The 21,805-nt window shown below is 41.7% G+C and overlaps 1 protein-coding gene across 1 annotated transcript in view; it reads right to left on the reverse strand.

Annotated features, from left to right (window-relative positions):
* Window positions 1-5,784: 5,784 nt before the first annotated feature.
* The window catches only part of ormdl3 (ORMDL sphingolipid biosynthesis regulator 3), a 30,148-nt gene continuing 14,127 nt past the window's right edge, over window positions 5,785-21,805 (reverse strand). The window contains exons 2-4 of the mRNA XM_061931652.1: window positions 21,572-21,766; window positions 21,352-21,503; window positions 5,785-6,445 (exon numbers count right to left, since the gene is read on the reverse strand). Of these exons, the coding sequence (XP_061787636.1) occupies window positions 6,310-6,445; window positions 21,352-21,503; window positions 21,572-21,745 (462 nt within the window). The 5' untranslated portion in view covers window positions 21,746-21,766 and the 3' untranslated portion in view covers window positions 5,785-6,309. The remainder of the gene's footprint in view (window positions 6,446-21,351; window positions 21,504-21,571; window positions 21,767-21,805) is intronic.

Here is a 21,805-nt window from a genome sequence, read left to right on the forward strand (position 1 = left end):
AGCCTTAAGTAATATTCTAATTTTGTGACACACGGAATTTTGGATTTTCATTTGTTGCCACTTCAAATCATCAAAATTAAATGAAATAAACATTTGAATGCATCAGTCTGTGTGCAATGAATAAATATAATGTACAAGTTACACCTTTTGAATGCAATTACTGAAATAAATCAAGTTTTTCAAAATATTCTAATTTACTGGCTTTTACCTGTATATGGAGCTTTTATTTTGAAATGCCGACAAAAGTCTGTCCTGCAAAGTGTCGTAAATCAGTAGCAGCTGCTGAAAAAGGTGCAGCGGCGGGAAAACGCAAGGTTCAGAGGAAAGTGTGTGCTCCACAGTTCAAGTTACTTCTAACGTTTACACCAATAAACATTCAGTCTTTTAGCACCCGGTTGATGAGGAAACAAGGTTGGTGTTACAATTAATGACGAAAATGTACTTTTTGTCGTGTCTTATCAAGTGTACAACTGACTACTACACGGTCGACGATATTTCGCCCACTAGAGGGTGCTGTCACACTGTCGTAAAACGTATTTGTAGCTAGACTACGCAATGTTTATTGTGAAGTATTGTCCTGCCAAGGACAATTACAATGTCATTTACATATGTAAGGTTAAAAATGGAAATGTGTTTTGAAAATACAAAAGATAGTATAACTTCATTATTCATGCGTTCGTTACGTCTCGTCTCGATTACTGTAACGTATTATTTTCGGGTCTCCCTATGTCTAGCATTAAAAGATTACAGTTGGTACAAAATGCGGCTGCTAGACTTTTGACAAGAACAAGAAAGTTTGATCATATTACGCCTATACTGGCTCACCTGCACTGGCTTCCTGTGCACTTAAGATGCGACTTTAAGGTTTTACTACTTACGTATAAAATACTACACGGTCTAGCTCCAGCCTATCTTACCGATTGTATTGTACCATATGTCCCGGCAAGAAATCTGCGTTCAAAGAACTCCGGCTTATTAGTGATTCCCAGAGCCCAAAAAAAGTCTGCGGGCTGTAGAGCGTTTTCTATTCGGGCTCCAGCACTATGGAATGCCCTCCCGGTAACAGTTAGAGATGCTACCTCAGTAGAAACATTTAAGTCCCATCTCAAAACTCATTTGTATACTCTAGCCTTTGAATAGCCCCCCTGTTAGACCAGTTGATCTGCCGTTTCTTTTCTTTTCTCCTCTGCTCCCCCCTTTCCCTTGTGGAGGGGAAGACACACAGATCCGGTGGCCATGGATGGGGTGCTGGCTGTCCGGGGTCGGGACCCGGGGTGGACCGCTCGCCTGTATATTGGTTGGGAACATCTCTGCGCTGCTGACCCGTCTCCGCTCGGGATGGTTTCCTGCTGACCCCACTGTGGACTGGACTCTTACTGTTATGCTGGATCCACTATGGACTGGACTCTCACAATATTATGTTAGACCCACTCGACATCCATTGCATTCGGTCTCCCTAGAGGGGGGGGGGGTTACCCACATATGCGGTCCTCTCCAAGGTTTCTCATAGTCATTCACATCGACGTCCCACTGGGGTGAGTTTTTCCTTGCCCTTATGTGGGCTATACCGAGGATGTCGTTGTGGCTTGTGCAGCCCTTTGAGACACTTGTGATTTAGGGCTATATAAATAAACATTGATTGATTGATTGATTAAGGTAAATATCATCACGGTAACTCATACAAGGTGTAATAAATCAGCTACAATCGTCATTTTTGTTTTAAATGTGAGAATCTTTGCCAAGTCAGGAGATGTTGGAGAGGGGGCGGGGTCAAAGGCATTGTAATGTAAGATGATTATGTATTTGAAGTTACTAATTTTTTTTTTTTTACTCCTGTAGCTCCCTTGTACTCCCTTATGTGAACACACATAAGGGAGACCATCTTTTCAACCCATGATGCTGCAACAGTAACGGCACAAACAACTGGGACATGGTGGGGAGGCCAAATTTCATCCATCCATCCATTTTCTACCGCTTGTCCCTTTCGAGGTCGCTGGGGGTGCTGGAGCCCATCTCAACTGCATTCGGGCGGAAGGCGGGGTACACCCTGGACAAGTCGCCACCTCATCGCAGGGCCAACACAGATAGACAGACAACATTCACACTCACATTCACACACTAGGGCCAATTGTAGAGTTGCTAATCAACCTATCCCCAGGTGCATGTCTTTGGAGGTGGGAGGAAGCCGGAGTACCCGGAGGGAACCCACGCAGTCCACGGGAAGAACATGCAAACTCCACACAGAAAGATCCCGAGCCCAGGATCGAACTCAGGACCTTCGTATTGTGAGGCACATGCACTAAGAGTGTCCGCCCTGAGATCGGTAGGTTGTGAGTTCAAATCCCGGCCGAGTCATACCAAAGACTATAAAAATGGGACCCATTACCTCCCTGCTTGGCACTCAGCATCAAGGGTTGGAATTGGGGGTTAAATCACCAAAATGATTCCCGGGCGCGGCCACCGCTGCTGCCCACTGCTCCCCTCACCTCCCAGGGGGTGATCAAGGGTGATGGGTCAAATGCAGAGAATAATCTCGCCACACCTAGTGTGTGTGTGACAATCATTGGTATTTTAACTTTAACTTTAACTTTAACCCCTGAGGCCAAATTCACAGGTCCAAAAACTAGAGATGTCCGATAACATCGGCCTGCCGATAAATGCTTTAAAATGTAATATCGGTAATTATCGGTATTGGTTTCAACCTCCCGATATTCCCGGGAGACTCCCCAATTTCCACCTGGACAACATTATAGGGGGAGTGTCTTAAAGGCACTGCCTTTAACGTCCTCTACAACCTGTCGTCACGTCCGCTTTTCCTCCATACAAACAGCGTGCCTGTCACATAATATAAGCGGCTTTAACACACACATAAGTGAATGTAATGCATATTTGCTCAACAGTCATACAGGTCACACTGAGGGTGGCAGTATAAACAACTTTAACACTGTTACAAATATGCGCTACACTGTGAACCCACACCAAACAAGAATGACAAACACATTTCGGGAGAACGTCCGCACCGTAACACAACAGAACAAATACCCAGAACCCCTTGCAGCACTAACTCTTCCAGGACGCTACAATATACACCCTCCGCTACCATCAAACCCCCGCCCCATCTCCCGAATTCGGAGGTCCCAAGGTTGGCAAGTATGCTCTAGTATACTCTGGACTGAAGCTGTGTTCCTTCATTGTTTTTGTAGCTGTTGTTTTGAGGCATGTTTATAAAAAAAAATTAAATAGTGCACTTTATGAAAGTCAAAGTATAGTATTTCCCATAGTTGTAGTGGGTATTAGGATTATCTCAGGGAGAGCATGTCCCAAATTCCAAGCTGCTGTTTTGAGGCATGTTAAAAAAAATAATGCACTTTGTGACTTCAATAATAAATATGGCAGTGCCATGTTGGCATTTATTTCCATAACTTGAGTTGAAGTTGTTCTCTTATTTTGGAAAACCTTGTTTTTGATTGATTGATTGAAACTTGTATTAGTAGATTGCACAGTACAGTACCGTATTTTTCGGACTATAAGTCGCAGTTTTTTTTTCATAGTTTGGCTCAGGAGCGACTAATGTGTGAAATTATTAACACATCACCGTAAAATATCAAATAATATTATTGATCTCATTCACGTAAGAGACTAGACGTATAAGATTTCATGGGATTTAGCGATTAGGAGTGACAGATTGTTTGGTAAACGTATAGCATGTTCTATATGTTATAGTTATTTGAATGACTCTTACCATAATATGTTACGTTAACATACCAGTTGGTTATTTATGCCTCATATAACGTACACTTATTCAGCCTGTTGTTCACTATTCTTGATTTACTTTAAATTGCCTTTCAAATGTCTATTCTTGGTGTTGGCTTTTATCAAATAAATTTCCCCCAAAAAAGGCGACTTATACTCCAGTGCGACTTATATATGTTTTATTCCTTCTTTATTATGCATTTTCGGCCGGTGCGACTTATACTCCGGAGCGACTTATACTCCGAAAAGTACGGTACATATTCCGTACAATTGACCACTAAATGGTAACACCCGAATACGTTTTTCAACTTGTTTAAGTCGGGGTCCACGTTAATCAATTCATGGTAAAGTTACATTGTTTAATGCATCCAGGCGGGGCATCACAACAAAATTAGACATAATAATGTGTTAATTCCACGACTGTACCGTATTTTTCGGACTGTAAGTCGCAGTTTTTTTCATAGAACGGGCTCCAGTGAGATTTATATGTTTTTTTTCCTTCTTTATTATCAATCAACCAATCAATCTTTATTTATATAGCCCTAAATCACAAGTGTCTCAAAGGGCTGCACAAGCCACAACGACATCCTCGGTACAAAGCCCACATACGGGCAAGGAAAAACTCACCCCAGTGGGACGTCGATGTGAATGACTATGAGAAACCTTGGAGAGGACCGCATATGTGGGTAACCCCCCCCCCTCTAGGGGAGACCGAAAGCAATGGATGTCGAGTGGGTCTGACATAATATTGTGAGAGTCCAGTCCATAGTGGATCCAACATAATAGTAAGAGTCCAGTCCATAGTGGGGCCAGCAGGACACCATCCCGAGCGGAGACGGGTCAGCAGCGCAGAGATGTTCCCAGCCGATGCACAGGCGAGCGGTCCACCCCGGGTCCCGACTCTGGACAGCCAGCACTTCATCCATGGCCACCGGACCTGTGCCCCCCCCTCAAGGAAAAGGGGAGCAGAGGAGAAAAGAAAAGAAACGGCAGATCAACTGGTCTAACAGGGGGGCTATTTAAAGGCTAGAGTATACAAATGAGTTTTAAGATGGGACTTAAATGCTTCTACTGAGGTAGCATCTCTAATTGTTACCGGGAGGGCATTCCATAGTACTGGAGCCCGAATAGAAAACGCTCTATAGCCCGCAGACTTTTTTTTGGCTCTGGGAATCACTAATAAGCCGGAGTTCTTTGAACGCAGATTTCTTGCCGGGACATATGGTACAATGCAATCGACGAGATAGGACGGAGCTAGACCGTGTAGTATTTTATACGTAAGTAGTAAAACCTTAAAGTCACATCTTAAGTGCACAGGAAGCCAGTGCAGGTGAGCCAGTATAGGCGTAATATGATCAAACTTTCTTGTTCTTGTCAAAAGTCTAGCAGCCGCATTTTGTACCAACTGTAATTTTTTAATGCTAGACATAGGGAGACCCGAAAATAATACGTTACAGTAGTCGAGACGAGACGTAACGAACGCATGAATAATGATCTCTGCGTCGCTAGTGGATAAAATAGAACGAATTTTAGCGATATTACGGAGATGAAAGAAGGCCGTTTTAGTAACACTCTTAATGTGTGATTCAAACGAGAGAGTTGGGTCGAAGATAATACCCACATATTATGCATTTTCGGCAGGTGCGACTTATACTCCGGTGCGGCTTATACTCCGAAAAATACGGTATGTATCGGTATCGGTTGATATCGGAATCGGTAATTAAAAGTTGGATAATATCGGCAAAAAAGCCATTATCGGACATCTCTACCAAAAACCCCATCTTTAGCAAGTAGCTCGCTAACAATCGTTGCTCAACACTGCCCCTAGTGCCAAGGCAGGCAACTGCAGGTCACGTGCTCAGGATCTGTGCTAGTCAATATGTCGTCAGAAGAACCTGATTACACTAACAGCGTCGTGATGAAAGGCTAAAATGCGATTAAAGTGAACAAATCAGTACAGTGAAGCTAAGATGAATGTTTACCTGGAGATGACAGCTCTCTGCTGTATTATTTTATGAAATGCACACACAGTCGGTTTGAAAAATATTGTATTTTTGTACGCAGTAAGATCACGTGACGTGTGTTATGGCTAGCTAACGAGTCCCTCGCTGACGTAGCCGTCTTTTAAAAAGAGTCCAACCTTAGACGAAAGCCCTTATCGGCCACAGACAGCAGCTACGTTTGGTCAAAACAAACTGAATAAATATCAACATGAAATGCTACAAAGGCGGCCATGGCGTGGAGCGCACTGATGCATGCTGGGAGCTCCTCTACTTCAACTATTCTGCTCATCCTCCGCAAAACGCAGGACAAGAGACAGAAAAAAAACCCTGACTTTCCGGGCGTGTCGTCTTCGTCCTCTCATGAGAGTCTCGTGGTTCCTTGCAGACGCGTAGGAGAAAAGTATGCTAACATGCTAACTAACGTCTTAACACCCTTTGAGATGCCTTCTGACTTTTGCAGGCCGACGCTCGCAGACAGCCGGGAGTCCGCCTCGTCTTCGACGGCGCGGCGGTCCTGACCTCGCCAATGCCTCCTGATGGCGCTCCGCCTGCTTCAGTATTTGTTGATGCCAAAGAGGCGCACGCCGTGCAGCTGAGGCAACTTGGGAATGAGCACGGTGAGCAGCGACACCGTGTTCACCACGAAATGGACCCGGTCGTATTTGGTGTAAAAGCTGGTGAGGATGTACCTGCAACACACACACACAGTAATTGGTATGGTCTCATTCAGTTTTTTTGTTTTTTTTTATATTTGCCGAAGATGTATCAAGAAGTATTGGGCAAAGTCTATGAATACTTATGTACATGTTATTTCTTAGTTTTTATTTTCAATACATTTGTAAAAAAAAAAAAAATAAATAAATAAATTCTGAATGTTATAACAGGGTGTGTAGAATTTTGAGAACAAAAATTTGTAATAGGTCTAGGGCTGTCCCGATCCGATATTTGGATCGGATCGGCCGCCGATATTTGCCAAAAAATGCGTATCTGCAAGGCATGGGAAAATGCCGATCCAGATCCAGTTAAAAAAAAACTCTGCTCCGTGTTTTCCAACGCACCTATTTAAATAATACATTCCACTTTTCTGCTGCTCCCTAATTTCCGTTCCGCATTTTCCAGCACACCTTCAACACATCCACGGGTCTCTGGATTCTCACGCAGTTGCTTTTAGCTGCTGGCATTACACGACAGGCTCTTCTCACTCTTTCCTGTGTCTCCCTCTCACAGACAGCAAGCGCACCTTCTTACACACGTCACATACTGTCACGTCATACGCCACATACGTATACGTCCTCTCCCAGCAGAGAGGTAGCAGCATGGCTAACGTTAGTTGTGATGCTAGCGCAGCCGTGTGACCAACGTTCTCTCTAAGGTGCGCGCCTGTGCAATTGCGCACTGCTCAAACGTCCTCTGCACATAGCAATTATATGCCACGCACAAAATCAAATAAAAAAATAAGCGCATAACAATTTTCGACACACGGACACGACAGAGAAAACAGTTTTCGTCATCATTGTTCAAATATTGTAACGTCTGTCGAGACGCTTATCTCCATTCGGTGCCACACGCCCACACCATCAAAATGCCGAGGCAAAAATTTCCAGCTCAACACCGAATGAAAAAATTAGTGATTTTTTTAGTTGTGATTTCCTTCTCTGCATGAAAGTTTAAAAGTAGCATATATTAATGCAGTATGAAGAAGAATGTTTTAATGTAGACATGCAAGCCTTGAAAGAACATTTTGAAAATCAAGACTACATTTCCTGCAAATGGGTGCATTTCTACCCTATATTTTAACTTTAGATTTATTCTCATATCAAACTCTTTTGGCTGTCTTTTTGACACTTACATCCAGTGCCCCCCTCCACACCCTGGATTATAAATAATGTAAATAATTCAATGTGATTATCTTGTGTGATGACTGTATTATGATGATAGTATATATCTGATAGTATATATCTGTATCATGAATCAATTTAAGTGGACCCCGACTTAAACAAGTTGAAAAACTTATTGGGGTGTTACCATTTAGTGGTCAATTGTACGGAATATGTACTTCACTGTGCAACCTACTAATAAAAGTCTCAATCAATCAATCAAAACACATAGAATCATCATACTGCTGTGATTATATGCATCAAGTGTTCATTCAAGACTGAGGCAAAATATCGAGATATATATCGTGTATCGCAATATGGCTTTAAAATATCGCAATATTAAAAAAAGGCCATATCGCCCAGACCTAGTTCAATGATGCCATTTCTGTTTGTCATGTATAATTTTGTCTATTTTGTGTTTATCCTTGAATAAACAGGTCAGTTTCTTGTTACCAACCATTGTGTATTATTCAAACTCCCCTAATTCAGCTGGCTAGTTGTTATCAAGAGTACTAAAACCCTTTTCAACATGATTCTGACAACTAAGTAGGCTAAATAACTTTAAACTTTAATACATGCTCGGATAGGCCAGTATCGGTCAGTATCGGTATCGGTCAGTATCGGTATCGGATCGGAAGTTCAAAAACAATATCGGTATCGGATCGGAAGTGCAAAAACCTGGATCGGGACATCCCTAAATAGGTCTGTAACATAACTAAAGTGCGATGAATATCAGCGATACATACATTTCTGTGATAACGATATTCAAATCAAATCAACTTTATTTATAAAGCACATTTAAAATTTACCACAGGGGTAGCCAAAGTGCTGTACAATGGGCAGGTTAAAAGATAACACGAGTACCGAGCAAACACAACACAATACAAACAGAACACGATAAAAAATAAATAAATAAAATAGAATAAATAAAACATAAAAACAGGATCACAGCAGGTGTATTATGGGGCGCCATTGCAGGATGGATATCACTCAGTGTTAAAAGCCATGGAATAAAAGTATGTTTTTAAGAGAGATTTAAAAACAGGAAGAGAGGAGGCTTGTCTAACACTCAGAGGTAGGTCATTCCAGAGCTTGGGAGCAGCAACGGCGAAAGCTCTGTCACCTCTAAGCTTCAGCCTTGTGTCAGGGACCGTCAGTAGCAGCTGATCGGCTGATCTTAGGGATCGGGTGGGGCAGTAAGGCTGAAGGAGGTCGGAGAGATAGGTTGGCGCGAGGTTGTTTAGACATTTAAAAACAAATAAAAGGAGTTTAAAATTGATTCGATAACGCACAGGGAGCCAGTGAAGGGACGCTAATATAGGGGTGATGTGCTCACGTCTGCGGGTCTGTGTTAGCAGACGAGCAGCAGAGTTCTGCACGAGCTGCAGGCGGGCGAGGGAGGCCTGGCTAATGCCAACATACAGGGCATTGCAGTAGTCAAGACGAGTCGAGATAAAGGCGTGGATTAATTTCTCGAGATCATGTCCTGATAGAAGCGGTTTCACTTTCGCTATTTGGCGTAATTGATAAACGTTTTTTTGAACGACGCTGCTGATTTGTTTTTCGAATTTAAAATCTGAGTCGAACTTTACCCCCAGGTTTGTGACACAGTCGCTGAAATACGGGGTCAGAGTGCCGAGGTCAACTTTGGGGGAGGGAGAGCGACTTGGACCGAACAACATAACTTCTGTTTTGTCTTCATTTAGGCTCAGGAAGTTAGCTGAAAGCCAGACTTTGATGTCGTGCAGGCAGTCAATAAGACGTTGAACCGTGTTATTTTGTGCCTTGGGAAAATAAATCTGGCAATCATCGGCATAAAAATGAAATGCAATACTGTACTTCCTATTGATCATAATATATTATTTGATAGGGGTGTGAATCTTTGACCACCTAATGATTCGATCCAATTCAGAATCGATTCTCGATTGAACACGGTTCTTGATTCAAGCCGATTCTCGCAATGTATTATTTGATATAATTATAATGAAACTTTTTCTAAACCGGTTGCAGGTTACAAAAGCTCCTTTTGGTTGCATGAGATGTGGCCTTCTTTTTAAAAAGTGTTTGAACATTTAAAAAAAACAAACAACAAATTATGAATATATTTAGAATCGCAATGTATACTTTTTGTGCACCTATTATTTATATTAGGGCTGCAACTAACGATTAATTTGATTGTCGATTATTACTTTGATTAATAATCGGATAAAAGAGACAAACTACATTTCTATCCATTCCAGTATTTTATTGGAAAAAAAACAGCATACTGGCGCCACATATGTTCTTTCAACTTGCCAAATAAAACAAGGAAAATGTTACAAAAATGCACACTTTTGACACCCCTGCTATAGATAATAAAAAATTATATCTGATAAATGTATGGATAAAAAGCAGAGCCTGGCGACGCATGCACGTTTATCACAACCCTCTCGCTCTCTTTGTCTCTGCCCCTCCCTCACCAATGCTGCTGCGCACCTTCACAATTTGTTGTGTTTTTAACCTTCTTAACCCTGAACGTACATTGAAAATACACGCAACCCTAACTCAAAATGCCGGACATTTGAGGCATTTAAGAAACACCGCCCGACATCCCCGCAAAAGAGGACATGTCCGGTGAAAAGAGGACGTATGGTCAGGACCTAGCCACGTGCTGTGAAACCGATCGCTGCTAGTCCTCTTTTGCTAGCATGCTAGCAGCTAACGGGCTAGGATAGACTGACCATACGTCCTCTTTTCACCGGACATGTCCTCTTCTGCGGAGCTATCAGGGCGGAGTTTCATAAATACCTCAAATGTCCGGCATTTTGAGTATTGTTTACAGAACGTGCAGTACAGTACGCTCCTTAAAGAGGAACATTATCACCAGACTTATGTAAGTGTCAATATATACCTTGATGTTGCAGAAAAAAGACCATATATTTTTTTAACCGATTTCCGAACTCTAAATGGGTGAATTTTGGCGAATTAAACGCCTTTCTATTATTCGCTCTCGGAGAGATCGGGAAGCAATCCGCCATTTTCTCAAACACATTACAAACACCGAGTCAAATCAGCTCTGTTATTTTCCGTTTTTTCGACTGTTTTGCGTACCTTGGAGACATCATGCCTCGTCGGTGTGTTGTCGGAGGGTGTAACAACACGAACAGGGACGGATTCAAGTTGCACCAGTGGCCCAAAGATGCGAAGGTGGCAAGAAATTGGACGTTTGTTCCGCACACTTTACCGACGAAAGCTATGCTACGACAGAGATGGCAAGAATGTGTGGTAGAGATGCGCGGATAGGCAATTTATTTCATCCGCAACCGCGGCAGAAAGTCGTCAACCATCCGCCATCCACCCGATGTAACGTTTGATCAGAACTGCATCCGCCCGCCATCCGCCCGTTGTTATATATCTAATATTAATTAAAAAAAAAAAAAAGGGTGAAAACTACGCGAATTGCACCTTGTGCAGACAAGATTTTTCGATCGGACACGGAGGAATTAGTGATGTAAAAGACCACGTTGGGACAAAAAAACACAAGTCTAATGCCGTTGCTAGCGATACAAGTGGAAAACTTTCAACGTTTTTCGTCGCCCAAACAGATTCTTTGGATGTGATAAATGCCGAAGTTTTATTTACGGAGGCAATAATTGAGCATGGACTTCCAATCGCACTGGCTGATCACATGGGACAGTTAATAATGTAATACAACCTTTAAAAATCATTACGCGGTGATCGCGATCCCAAAAATAAACTTTTCTTGCATGATAATGTCCAGAAAAATTCGCTTTATATTACTATAGAGTCCTTTTAACGAATGAGTTTGATGGTTTATCACAAACCTTAAATGAAAGAAGTCCTTTGTTCTCCTGCAGCATGGCCTTGCTTTGTGTTTGGTGCGCCATCCTGTCGGCTGTATTTCACAGCACGACATACTGTTAAAAGTGTTTATACTATTTATACTTTCAATTAACAAATTGAAGTCTTGTGAAAGGTTGACAGGATAACTGGCATTAACTGTCAAAATAATTTCAAACTATTGAAGTTAGCTTACAGAATAAACATGTCAATCAACCCATATGATTTTTGCTGTAATATTTTTGTTTTGAAAAGTCACTGTGACTGATAGAAAAGTGATGGTTTTAGCAACATTTTAACCTGTCTGAATGCTAATAGTCATTTTGCGAGCAAGCAGGTAAGCTGCGCGGGCGGAGCGCGCGGAGTGACCCATGTTACGAGCCCCCGGCCACGGGGGTGGCGGGCAGGTAAGCTGCTTACCTGCTGCGCGTGACGCCGGCCGCGGCGAAAGCGAACGAGGCGGGGTGTCGGTGCGGTGGGCGCGGTGGTGACCCTGGACGTGCGTCGGGCCCTTCTCGCGGATCGCCTCAGCTACGGCTCCCGGTGGGGCCCTCTCGGGGGAAGGAGCCTCGGTCCCGGACCCCGGCGAGGCGTCCCTCCGCTCCGTAAAAGTGTCCATCTCTTTTTCTTTTTTTTTCTTCTGTTGTGGCATATGCTGCAGGTTCCTGCTCGTTTTTCGTATGTGGGTAACAACATTTAACTATGTATATATATTTCCCAATTGGTTTAACTGCCACCCGCAAAAAATAAATAAATAAATAAAAAAAAAATCTAATTAATCCGCCCGACCCGACCCGCGAGCGGATAAAATCTTATTTTTTTAAATTTCATCCGCCCGATCCGCGGATAATCCGCGGACTCCGCGGTTGTGTCCGCAAACCGCGCATCTCTAATGTGTGGATATCCTGCGACACTCAAAGCAGATGCATTTCCAACTGGACTGGACAGATCAGCTTTCAGGAAAAGAGAGCGGATGAGGGTATGTCTACAGAATATATTAATTGATGAAAACGGGGCTGTCTGCACTCTCAAAGTGCATGTTGTTGCCAAATGTATTTCATATGCTGTAAACCTAGTTCATAGTTGTTAGTTTCCTTTAATGCCAAACAAACACATACCAATCGTTGGTTAGAAGGCGATCGCCGAATTCGTCCTCGCTTTCTCCCGTGTCGCTGGCTGTCGTGTCGTTTTCGTCGGTTTCGCTTGCATACGGTTCAAACCGATATGGCTCAATAGCTTCAGTTTCTTCTTCAATTTGGTTTTCGCTACCTGCCTCCACACTACAACCATCCGTTTCAATACATGCGTAATCTGTTGAATCGCTTAAACCGCTGAAATCCGAGTCTGAATCCGAGCTAATGTCGCTATAGCTTGCTGTTCTATGCGCCATGTTTGTTTGTGTTGGCATCACTGTGTGACGTCACAGGAAAATGGACGGGTGTATATAACGATGGTTAAAATCAGGCACTTTGAAAAAAATTTTGAAAAAAACTTCGAAAAATAAAATAAGCCACTGGGAACTGATTTTTAAGGGTTTTAACCCTTCTGAAATTGTGATAATGTTCCCCTTTAATATGTCCGTGTGGCAACTCATTCGGTACACTTCCGCACCGAAACGAAAACCCCGTACCGAAACGGTTCGATACAAATACACGTACCGTTACACCCCTATTATTTTGATTATTGTTTCTCAGCTGTTTGTAAATGTTGCAGTTTATAAATAAAGGTTAAAAAAAAAAAAAAAACGTAGCCTCTGCGCCTGCGCATAGCATAGATCCAACGAATCGATGACTAAATTAATCGGCAACTATTTTTATAATCAATTAGTTGTTGAAGCCCTAATTTATATACAGGAGAATTTCAAAACAGGTTACTAAGGCTCCTATGTTTAATTTATGATTACATATTGCGTCTATTGTATTATGTTCTCAAAATTATGATTAATCTACTTGATAATTAACTAAATATATCGAGGAACCTTTCTGTTCTAACATCACTAATTACATGATGGTCACATTTCTAATCAGACAAAAACACAGGATGGGAGTGGAATAATATCAAACATTTACATTGTTCCCTTTTATTACTTACAATATTTTGAAGTGAAGTTAATTATATTTATATAGCACTTTTCTCTAGTGACTCAAAGCGCTTTACATAGTGGAACCCAATATCTAAGGTACATTTAAACCAGTGTGGGTGGCACTGGGAGCAGGTGGGTAAAGTGTCTTGCCCAAGGACACAACGGCAGTGACTAGGATGGCGGAAGCGGGAATCGAACCTGGAACCCTCAAGTTGCTGGCACGGCCACTCTACCAACCGAGCTATGCCGCCAATAACTAGTGAAAAACTACTATTGGCTCTGACTGAAATCTTTTGGTTTTTGCCTTAAAAAGTCCTCCTGTGTCCAGGGAATTATTTTTGCAAACAATAACAAAAAGGACGACTTTGTACTCATAGAAAATATTGATCTCATCACTGTAGTATCAGCCATATACTTGTACCATACTTAGTATTGTTACTGTCAGAAAGTGTTTTAGGCTTATCTTATTCTGACGCAGTTTTGAGATGTTAGATTTCCTGTGCTCTAAATTTGGCGATCTAGTCTGAGACGTCATTTCCTGTTTGTAGCGTTTCGGCGTAATATGGGCTCTTGGGTGATTGTGTAAACAGCCTTGTGTGCGTTCATGACTAAAATGTAAGTATACGTCGAATACAGCATGGTTATTAATGCTAAAATGCCTATAATGTGTTAGATGTAGCCTTAACCAAGTGTTTGTTTGCAACAATGTTTCTGCTTGATGATATAATTCGCAAGCTCAACTTTCGCCCTGTTAATACTTCTTGTTACACAGTAGTTGCCCTATCCTACCACTAGAGGGCGACACAGACCACGTTTAAAGCACTGTCTAAATCAACAGTGCTTATTCTCCATTCATCTCTAATGGACTGCTTTAATAGTCCATGTACAGGTAAAAGCCAGTAAATTAGAATATTTTGAAAAACTTGATTTATTTCAGTAATTGCATTCAAAAGGTGTAACTTGTACATTATAGTTATTCATTGCACACAGACTGATGCATTCAAATGTTTATTTCATTTAATTTTGATGATTTGAAGTGGCAACAAATGAAAATCCAAAATTCCGTGTGTCACAAAATTAGAATATTACTTAAGGCTAATACAAAAAAGGGATTTTTAGAAATGTTGGCCAACTGAAAAGTATGAAAATGAAAAATATGAGCATGTACAATACTCAATACTTGGTTGGAGCTCCTTTTGCCTCAATTACTGCGTTAATGCGGCGTGGCATGGAGTCGATGAGTTTCTGGCACTGCTCAGGTGTTATGAGAGCCCAGGTTGCTCTGATAGTGGCCTTCAACTCTTCTGCGTTTTTGGGTCTGGCATTCTGCATCTTCCTTTTCACAATACCCCACAGATTTTCTATGGGGCTAAGGTCAGGGGAGTTGGCGGGCCAATTTAGAACAGAAATACCATGGTCCGTAAACCAGGCACGGGTAGATTTTGCGCTGTGTGCAGGCGCCAAGTCCTGTTGGAACTTGAAATCTCCATCTCCATAGAGCAGGTCAGCAGCAGGAAGCATGAAGTGCTCTAAAACTTGCTGGTAGACGGCTGCGTTGACCCTGGATCTCAGGAAACAGAGTGGACCGACACCAGCAGATGACATGGCACCCCAAACCATCACTGATGGTGGAAACTTTACACTAGACTTCAGGCAACGTGGATCCTGTGCCTCTCCTGTCTTCCTCCAGACTCTGGGACCTCGATTTCCAAAGGAAATGCAACATTTGCATGGTTGGGTGATGGTTTGGGGTGCCATGTCATCTGCTGGTGTCGGTCCACTCTGTTTCCTGAGATCCAGGGTCAACGCAGCCGTCTACCAGCAAGTTTTAGAGCACTTCATGCTTCCTGCTGCTGACCTGCTCTATGGAGATGGAGATTTCAAGTTCCAACAGGACTTGGCGCCTGCACACAGCGCAAAATCTACCCGTGCCTGGTTTACGGACCATGGTATTTCTGTTCTAAATTGGCCCACCAACTCCCCTGACCTTAGCCCCATAGAAAATCTGTGGGGTATTGTGAAAAGGAAGATGCAGAATGCCAGACCCAAAAACGCAGAAGAGTTGAAGGCCACTATCAGAGCAACCTGGGCTCTCATAACACCTGAGCAGTGCCAGAAACTCATCGACTCCATGCCACGCCGCATTAACGCAGTAATTGAGGCAAAAGGAGCTCCAACCAAGTATTGAGTATTGTACATGCTCATATTTTTCATTTTCATACTTTTCAGTTGGCCAACATTTCTAAAAATCCCTTTTTTGTATTAGCCTTAAGTAATATTCTAATTTTGTGACACACGGAATTTTGGATTTTCATTTGTTGCCACTTCAAATCATCAAAATTAAATGAAATAAACATTTGAATGCATCAGTCTGTGTGCAATGAATAAATATAATGTACAAGTTACACCTTTTGAATGCAATTACTGAAATAAATCAAGTTTTTCAAAATATTCTAATTTACTGGCTTTTACCTGTACATTTGTTTGTATATTTGTTTTATAACACATTGTAGAATATATTATATTATATATAACATTATACATATAATGTTATATTATTGTATATTATATTGCCTAAATGTATCCTAATCATTATTTGTAAGTGTTCCCCTTAGACCACACACACCCATGCACACCTATACCACACTTGTTCAACTTCACCATTAAAGAGTGCCTGAAAGCCTTTCTGTGCCCTACTCTCTGACCGGAGTCCTTGTCCTAAGAAGATATCAGACCAGCATTCCGCATCCAGAGTAATCTACTCTATCACAGTTACAGTCGATAATTGTATCATCTACCCACCTCTGTTTACATTCAAGAGCTCTAGCTTAGCGGTTAGTAGGGGTGTACAAAAAAATGGATTCATAATTTTTAACAATCGATGAAAAAAGAAGTTATTAAGCAATAAAAAATAAAGGGTTTTAGGCCATTTGAATGCAACCAGAAGGAGCTTTTTCCAACCTGTAACCGGGTTTGAAAAAGTTTCCTATAATTATTATAACAAATAATACATTGCAAGAATTGTGTTGGATCGAGAATCGAACCGTCACCCCAGGAATCGGGTCGGAACGCTCAAAGATTCACACCCCTCGCGTTTAGCATGGAGTCTTGAATCCTCCTACGGTGTGTCGGGTAGCATGTTCAGCTAGTCCTTGTCCTCCAGTGACAATAATACTTGGAAGAAACTTACTTCATTTCTTGCCATGGACACAAGGATTAGTTAGCGGCAAGTCAGGACGCCTCGTTGCTGTCAAATGTGCATGCATTATCACTAACGTTGAACAAATAAACGTACATATAAATCACGATTCTAAATTGATTTAGAATTTTTCAAAAATCAATTTACAAAAATTTGAAAAGAAAATACAATTTTAACAATATTTATAAAGAAGTTTACGCCATCTCTAGGAAAACCAGAAACGTTTTTTTTTTAACTTGCAACTTGTGTTGTTCCGATACCAATATTTTGGTACCAGTACCAAAATGTCTTTCGATATTTTTTGGTACTTTTCTAAATAAAGAGGACCACAAAAAAATTGCATTATTGGCTTTATTTTAACAAAAAAATCTTAGGGTACATTAAACATATGTTTCTTATTGCAATTTTGTGCTTAAATAAAATAGTGAACATACAAGACATCTTGTCTTTTAGTAGTAAGTAAGCAAACAAAGCCTCCTAATTTAGTCTGCTGACATATGCAGTAACATATTGTGTCATTTTCCATTCTATTATTTTGTCAACATTATTAAGGGCAAGTGGTAGAAAACAAATTATTAATCTACTTGTTCATTTACTGTTAATATCTGCTTACTTTCTCTTTTAACATGTTCTATCTGCACTTCTGTTCAAATGTAATAATCATTTATTCTTCTGTTGTTTGGATGCTTTACATTAGTTTTGGATAATACCACAAATGTAGGTATCAATCCAATACTAAGTAGTTACAGGATCATACATTGGTCATATTCAAAGTCCTCATGTGTCCAGGGACATATTTCCTGAGTTTATAAACATAATAATAATATAAACTTTTCAAAAAAAAGAAAGAAGATTTTGTGATGCTACAAAATATCGATGAAATCATACTCGTATCAACTAGATACGCTCGTGTACTTTTTAGAGGCGGTAAAGTACTGAATATGATTCATTAGTATCGAGGTACCATATTAATACCGGTATTACGTACAACCCGACTAGCAACCGGTTTTGAAAAAGATTATTATAGTAAATAATACATTGAGAGAATCGTGTTGAATAAAGAATTGGATCTGAATCAAAACGTCACCCCAAAAATCGGATTGAATGGTTAGGCTCCCCAAGATTCACACCCCCAATTATCACGATATGACAATAGTATTAAAAGCTGTATCGTCTGCAGTATGTACAAACCCCGTTTCCATATGAGTTGGGAAATTGTGTTAGATGTAAATATAAACGGAATACAATGATTTGCAAATCCTTTTCAACCCATATTCAATTGAATGCACTACAAAGACAAGATATTTGATGTTCAAACTCATATACTTTTCTTTTTTTTTGCAAATAATAATTAACTTAGAATTTCATGGCTGCAACACGTGCCAAAGTAGTTGAGAAAGGGTATGTTCACCATTGTGTTACATCACCTTTTCTTTTAACAACACTCAATAAACGATTGGGAACTGAGGGAACTAATTGTTGAAGCTTTGAAAGTGGAATTCTTTCCTATTCTTGTTTTATGTAGAGCTTCAGTCGTTCAACAGTCCGGGGTCTCCCCTGTCGTATTTTACGCTTCATAATGCGCCACACATTTTCAATGGGAGACAGGTCTGGACTGCAGGGGGGCCAGGAAAGTACCCGCACTCTTTTTTTACGAAGCCACGCTGTTGTAGCACGTGCTAGATGTGGCTTGGCATTGTCTTGCTGAAATAAGCAGGGGCGTCAATGAAAAAGACGGCGCTTAGATGGCAGCATATGTTGTTCCAAAACCTGTATGTACCTTTCACAGATGTGTAAGTTACCCATGCCTTGGGCACTAATGCACCCCCATACCATCACAGATGCTGGCTTTTGAACTTTGCGTTGATAACAGTCTGGATGGTTCGCTTCCCCTTTGGTCCGGATGACACGATGTCGAATATTTCCCCAAAAAAATTGAAATGTGGACTTGTCAGACCATAGAACACTTTTCCACTTTGCATCGGTCCATCTTAGATGATTTCGGGCCCAGAGAAGCTGGCTGCGTTTCTGGGTGTTGTTGATAAATGGCTTTCGCTTTGCATAGTAGAGCTTTAACTTGCACTTACATAAGTAGCGACAAACTGTATTTAGTGACAGTGGTTTTCTGAAGTGTTCCTGAGCCCATGTGGTGATATCCTTTAGAGATTGATGTCGGTTTTTGATACAGTGCCGTCTGAGGGATCGAAGGTCACGGTCATTTAATGTTGGTTTCCGGCCATGCCGCTTACGTGGAGTGATTTCTCCAGATTCTCTGAACCTTTTGATGATATTATGGACCGTAGATGTTGAAATCTCTAAATTTCTTGCAATTGCACTTTGAGAAACGTTGTTCTTAAACTGTTTGACTATTTGCTCACGCAGTTGTGGACAAAGGGGTGTACCTCACCCCATCCTTTCTTGTGCAAGACTGAGCATTTTTTGGGAAGCTGTTTTTATACCCAATCATGGCACCCACCTGTTCCCAATTAGTTTGCACACCTGTGGGATGTTCCAAATAAGTGTTTGATGAGCATTCCTCAACTTTATCAGTATTTATTGCCACCTTTCCCAACGTCTTTGTCACGTGTTGCTGGCATCAAATTCTAAAGTTAATGATTATTTGCAAAAAAAAAAAGTTTATCAGTTTGAACATCAAATATGTTGTCTTTGTAGCATATTCAACTGAATATGGGTTGAAAATGATTTGCAAATCATTGTATTCTGTTTATATTTACATCGAACACAATTTCCCAACTCATATGGAAACGGGGTTTGTATAATCATTTATATCACATTAATCTCACAACCCCCATTCCATCAATTACTGTTGTCTATACAGGTAAAAGCCAGTAAATTAGAATATTTTGAAAAACTTGATTTATTTCAGTAATTGCATTCAAAAGGTGTAACTTGTACATTATATTTATTCATTGCACACAGACTGATGCATTCAAATGTTTATTTCATTTAATTTTGATGATTTGAAGTGGCAACAAATGAAAATCCAAAATTCCGTGTGTCACAAAATTAGAATATTACTTAAGGCTAATACAAAAAAGGGATTTTTAGAAATGTTGCCCAACTGAAAAGTATGAAAATGAAAAATATGAGCATGTACAATACTCAATACTTGGTTGGAGCTCCTTTTGCCTCAATTACTGCGTTAATGCGGCGTGGCATGGAGTCGATGAGTTTCTGGCACTGCTCAGGTGTTATGAGAGCCCAGGTTGCTCTGATAGTGGCCTTCAACTCTTCTGCGTTTTTGGGTCTGGCATTCTGCATCTTCCTTTTCACAATACCCCACAGATTTTCTATGGGGCTAAGGTCAGGGGAGTTGGCGGGCCAATTTAGAACAGAAATACCATGGTCCGTAAACCAGGCACGGGTAGATTTTGCGCTGTGTGCAGGCGCCAAGTCCTGTTGGAACTTGAAATCTCCATCTCCATAGAGCAGGTCAGCAGCAGGAAGCATGAAGTGCTCTAAAACTTGCTGGTAGACGGCTGCGTTGACCCTGGATCTCAGGAAACAGAGTGGACCGACACCAGCAGATGACATGGCACCCCAAACCATCACTGATGGTGGAAACTTTACACTAGACTTCAGGCAACGTGGATCCTGTGCCTCTCCTGTCTTCCTCCAGACTCTGGGACCTCGATTTCCAAAGGAAATGCAAAATTTGCATGGTTGGGTGATGGTTTGGGGTGCCATGTCATCTGCTGGTGTCGGTCCACTCTGTTTCCTGAGATCCAGGGTCAACGCAGCCGTCTACCAGCAAGTTTTAGAGCACTTCATGCTTCCTGCTGCTGACCTGCTCTATGGAGATGGAGATTTCAAGTTCCAACAGGACTTGGCGCCTGCACACAGCGCAAAATCTACCCGTGCCTGGTTTACGGACCATGGTATTTCTGTTCTAAATTGGCCCGCCAACTCCCCTGACCTTAGCCCCATAGAAAATCTGTGGTTTATTGTGAAAAGGAAGATGCAGAATGCCAGAACCAAAAACGCAGAAGAGTTGAAGGCCACTATCAGAGCAACCTGGGCTCTCATAACACCTGAGCAGTGCCAGAAACTCATCGACTCCATGCCACGCCGCATTAACGCAGTAATTGAGGCAAAAGGAGCTCCAACCAAGTATTGAGTATTGTACATGCTCATATTTTTCATTTTCATACTTTTCAGTTGGCCAACATTTCTAAAAATCCCTTTTTTGTATTAGCCTTAAGTAATATTCTAATTTTGTGACACACGGAATTTTGGATTTTCATTTGTTGCCACTTCAAATCATCAAAATTAAATGAAATAAACATTTGAATGCATCAGTCTGTGTGCAATGAATAAATATAATGTACAAGTTACACCTTTTGAATGCAATTACTGAAATAAATCAAGTTTTTCAAAATATTCTAATTTACTGGCTTTTACCTGTATACTGTATGTGCTGATGTTAGCCACTCTGCTAATTAGCATCAGAAGCTTTCTTGGAGCTGGTGTGAGGAAAAAACAAGGTCCAGGTTCTGATTGGACTTGTGAGGGGTGGTCTCCGCTGATAGCACAGCTAGCATTAGCAACGTCATAAAAGAAAGCAGTGTGACTCACAGGACGATGGGCGTGATGGTGAGAAACTTGCGTGACGCGGTGAACTGCACGCCGTAGTCCATTTGCTCCCAGTGCGTGAGGAGGCGGGCCTTGCCCTGGTCGGGGGTCTCGAAGGGCGTCCCTTTGACGGTGTGCAGGAGCAGGTACATGCACTGCAGCAAACACACACTCTTAAGAGAGGAAGACCGCGGCGCCGGCGGTCGTGGTGGTGCGGGCCTACCAGGTTGTGGATGAGGTTGGTGAGGGTCCAGACCACGGGCACGCTGGCGAAGGGGATGCTGAGCAGGATGACGTGCAGCAGGCCGATGCCCAGGATGTACGACAGCCACATGCCGCGGCTGTTCATCACGCGCGTGTTGGGGTTCACCTCGCTGTGCGCCGTGCCCACGTTCATGGCGGCGTCACACAGCTGACACTTTAACAAACATTGCCATGGATTATGTTCTTCAAAACC

Source organism: Nerophis lumbriciformis, linkage group LG39 (genome assembly GCF_033978685.3).
Source record: "Nerophis lumbriciformis linkage group LG39, RoL_Nlum_v2.1, whole genome shotgun sequence".
NCBI classification, from domain to species: domain Eukaryota; kingdom Metazoa; phylum Chordata; class Actinopteri; order Syngnathiformes; family Syngnathidae; genus Nerophis; species Nerophis lumbriciformis.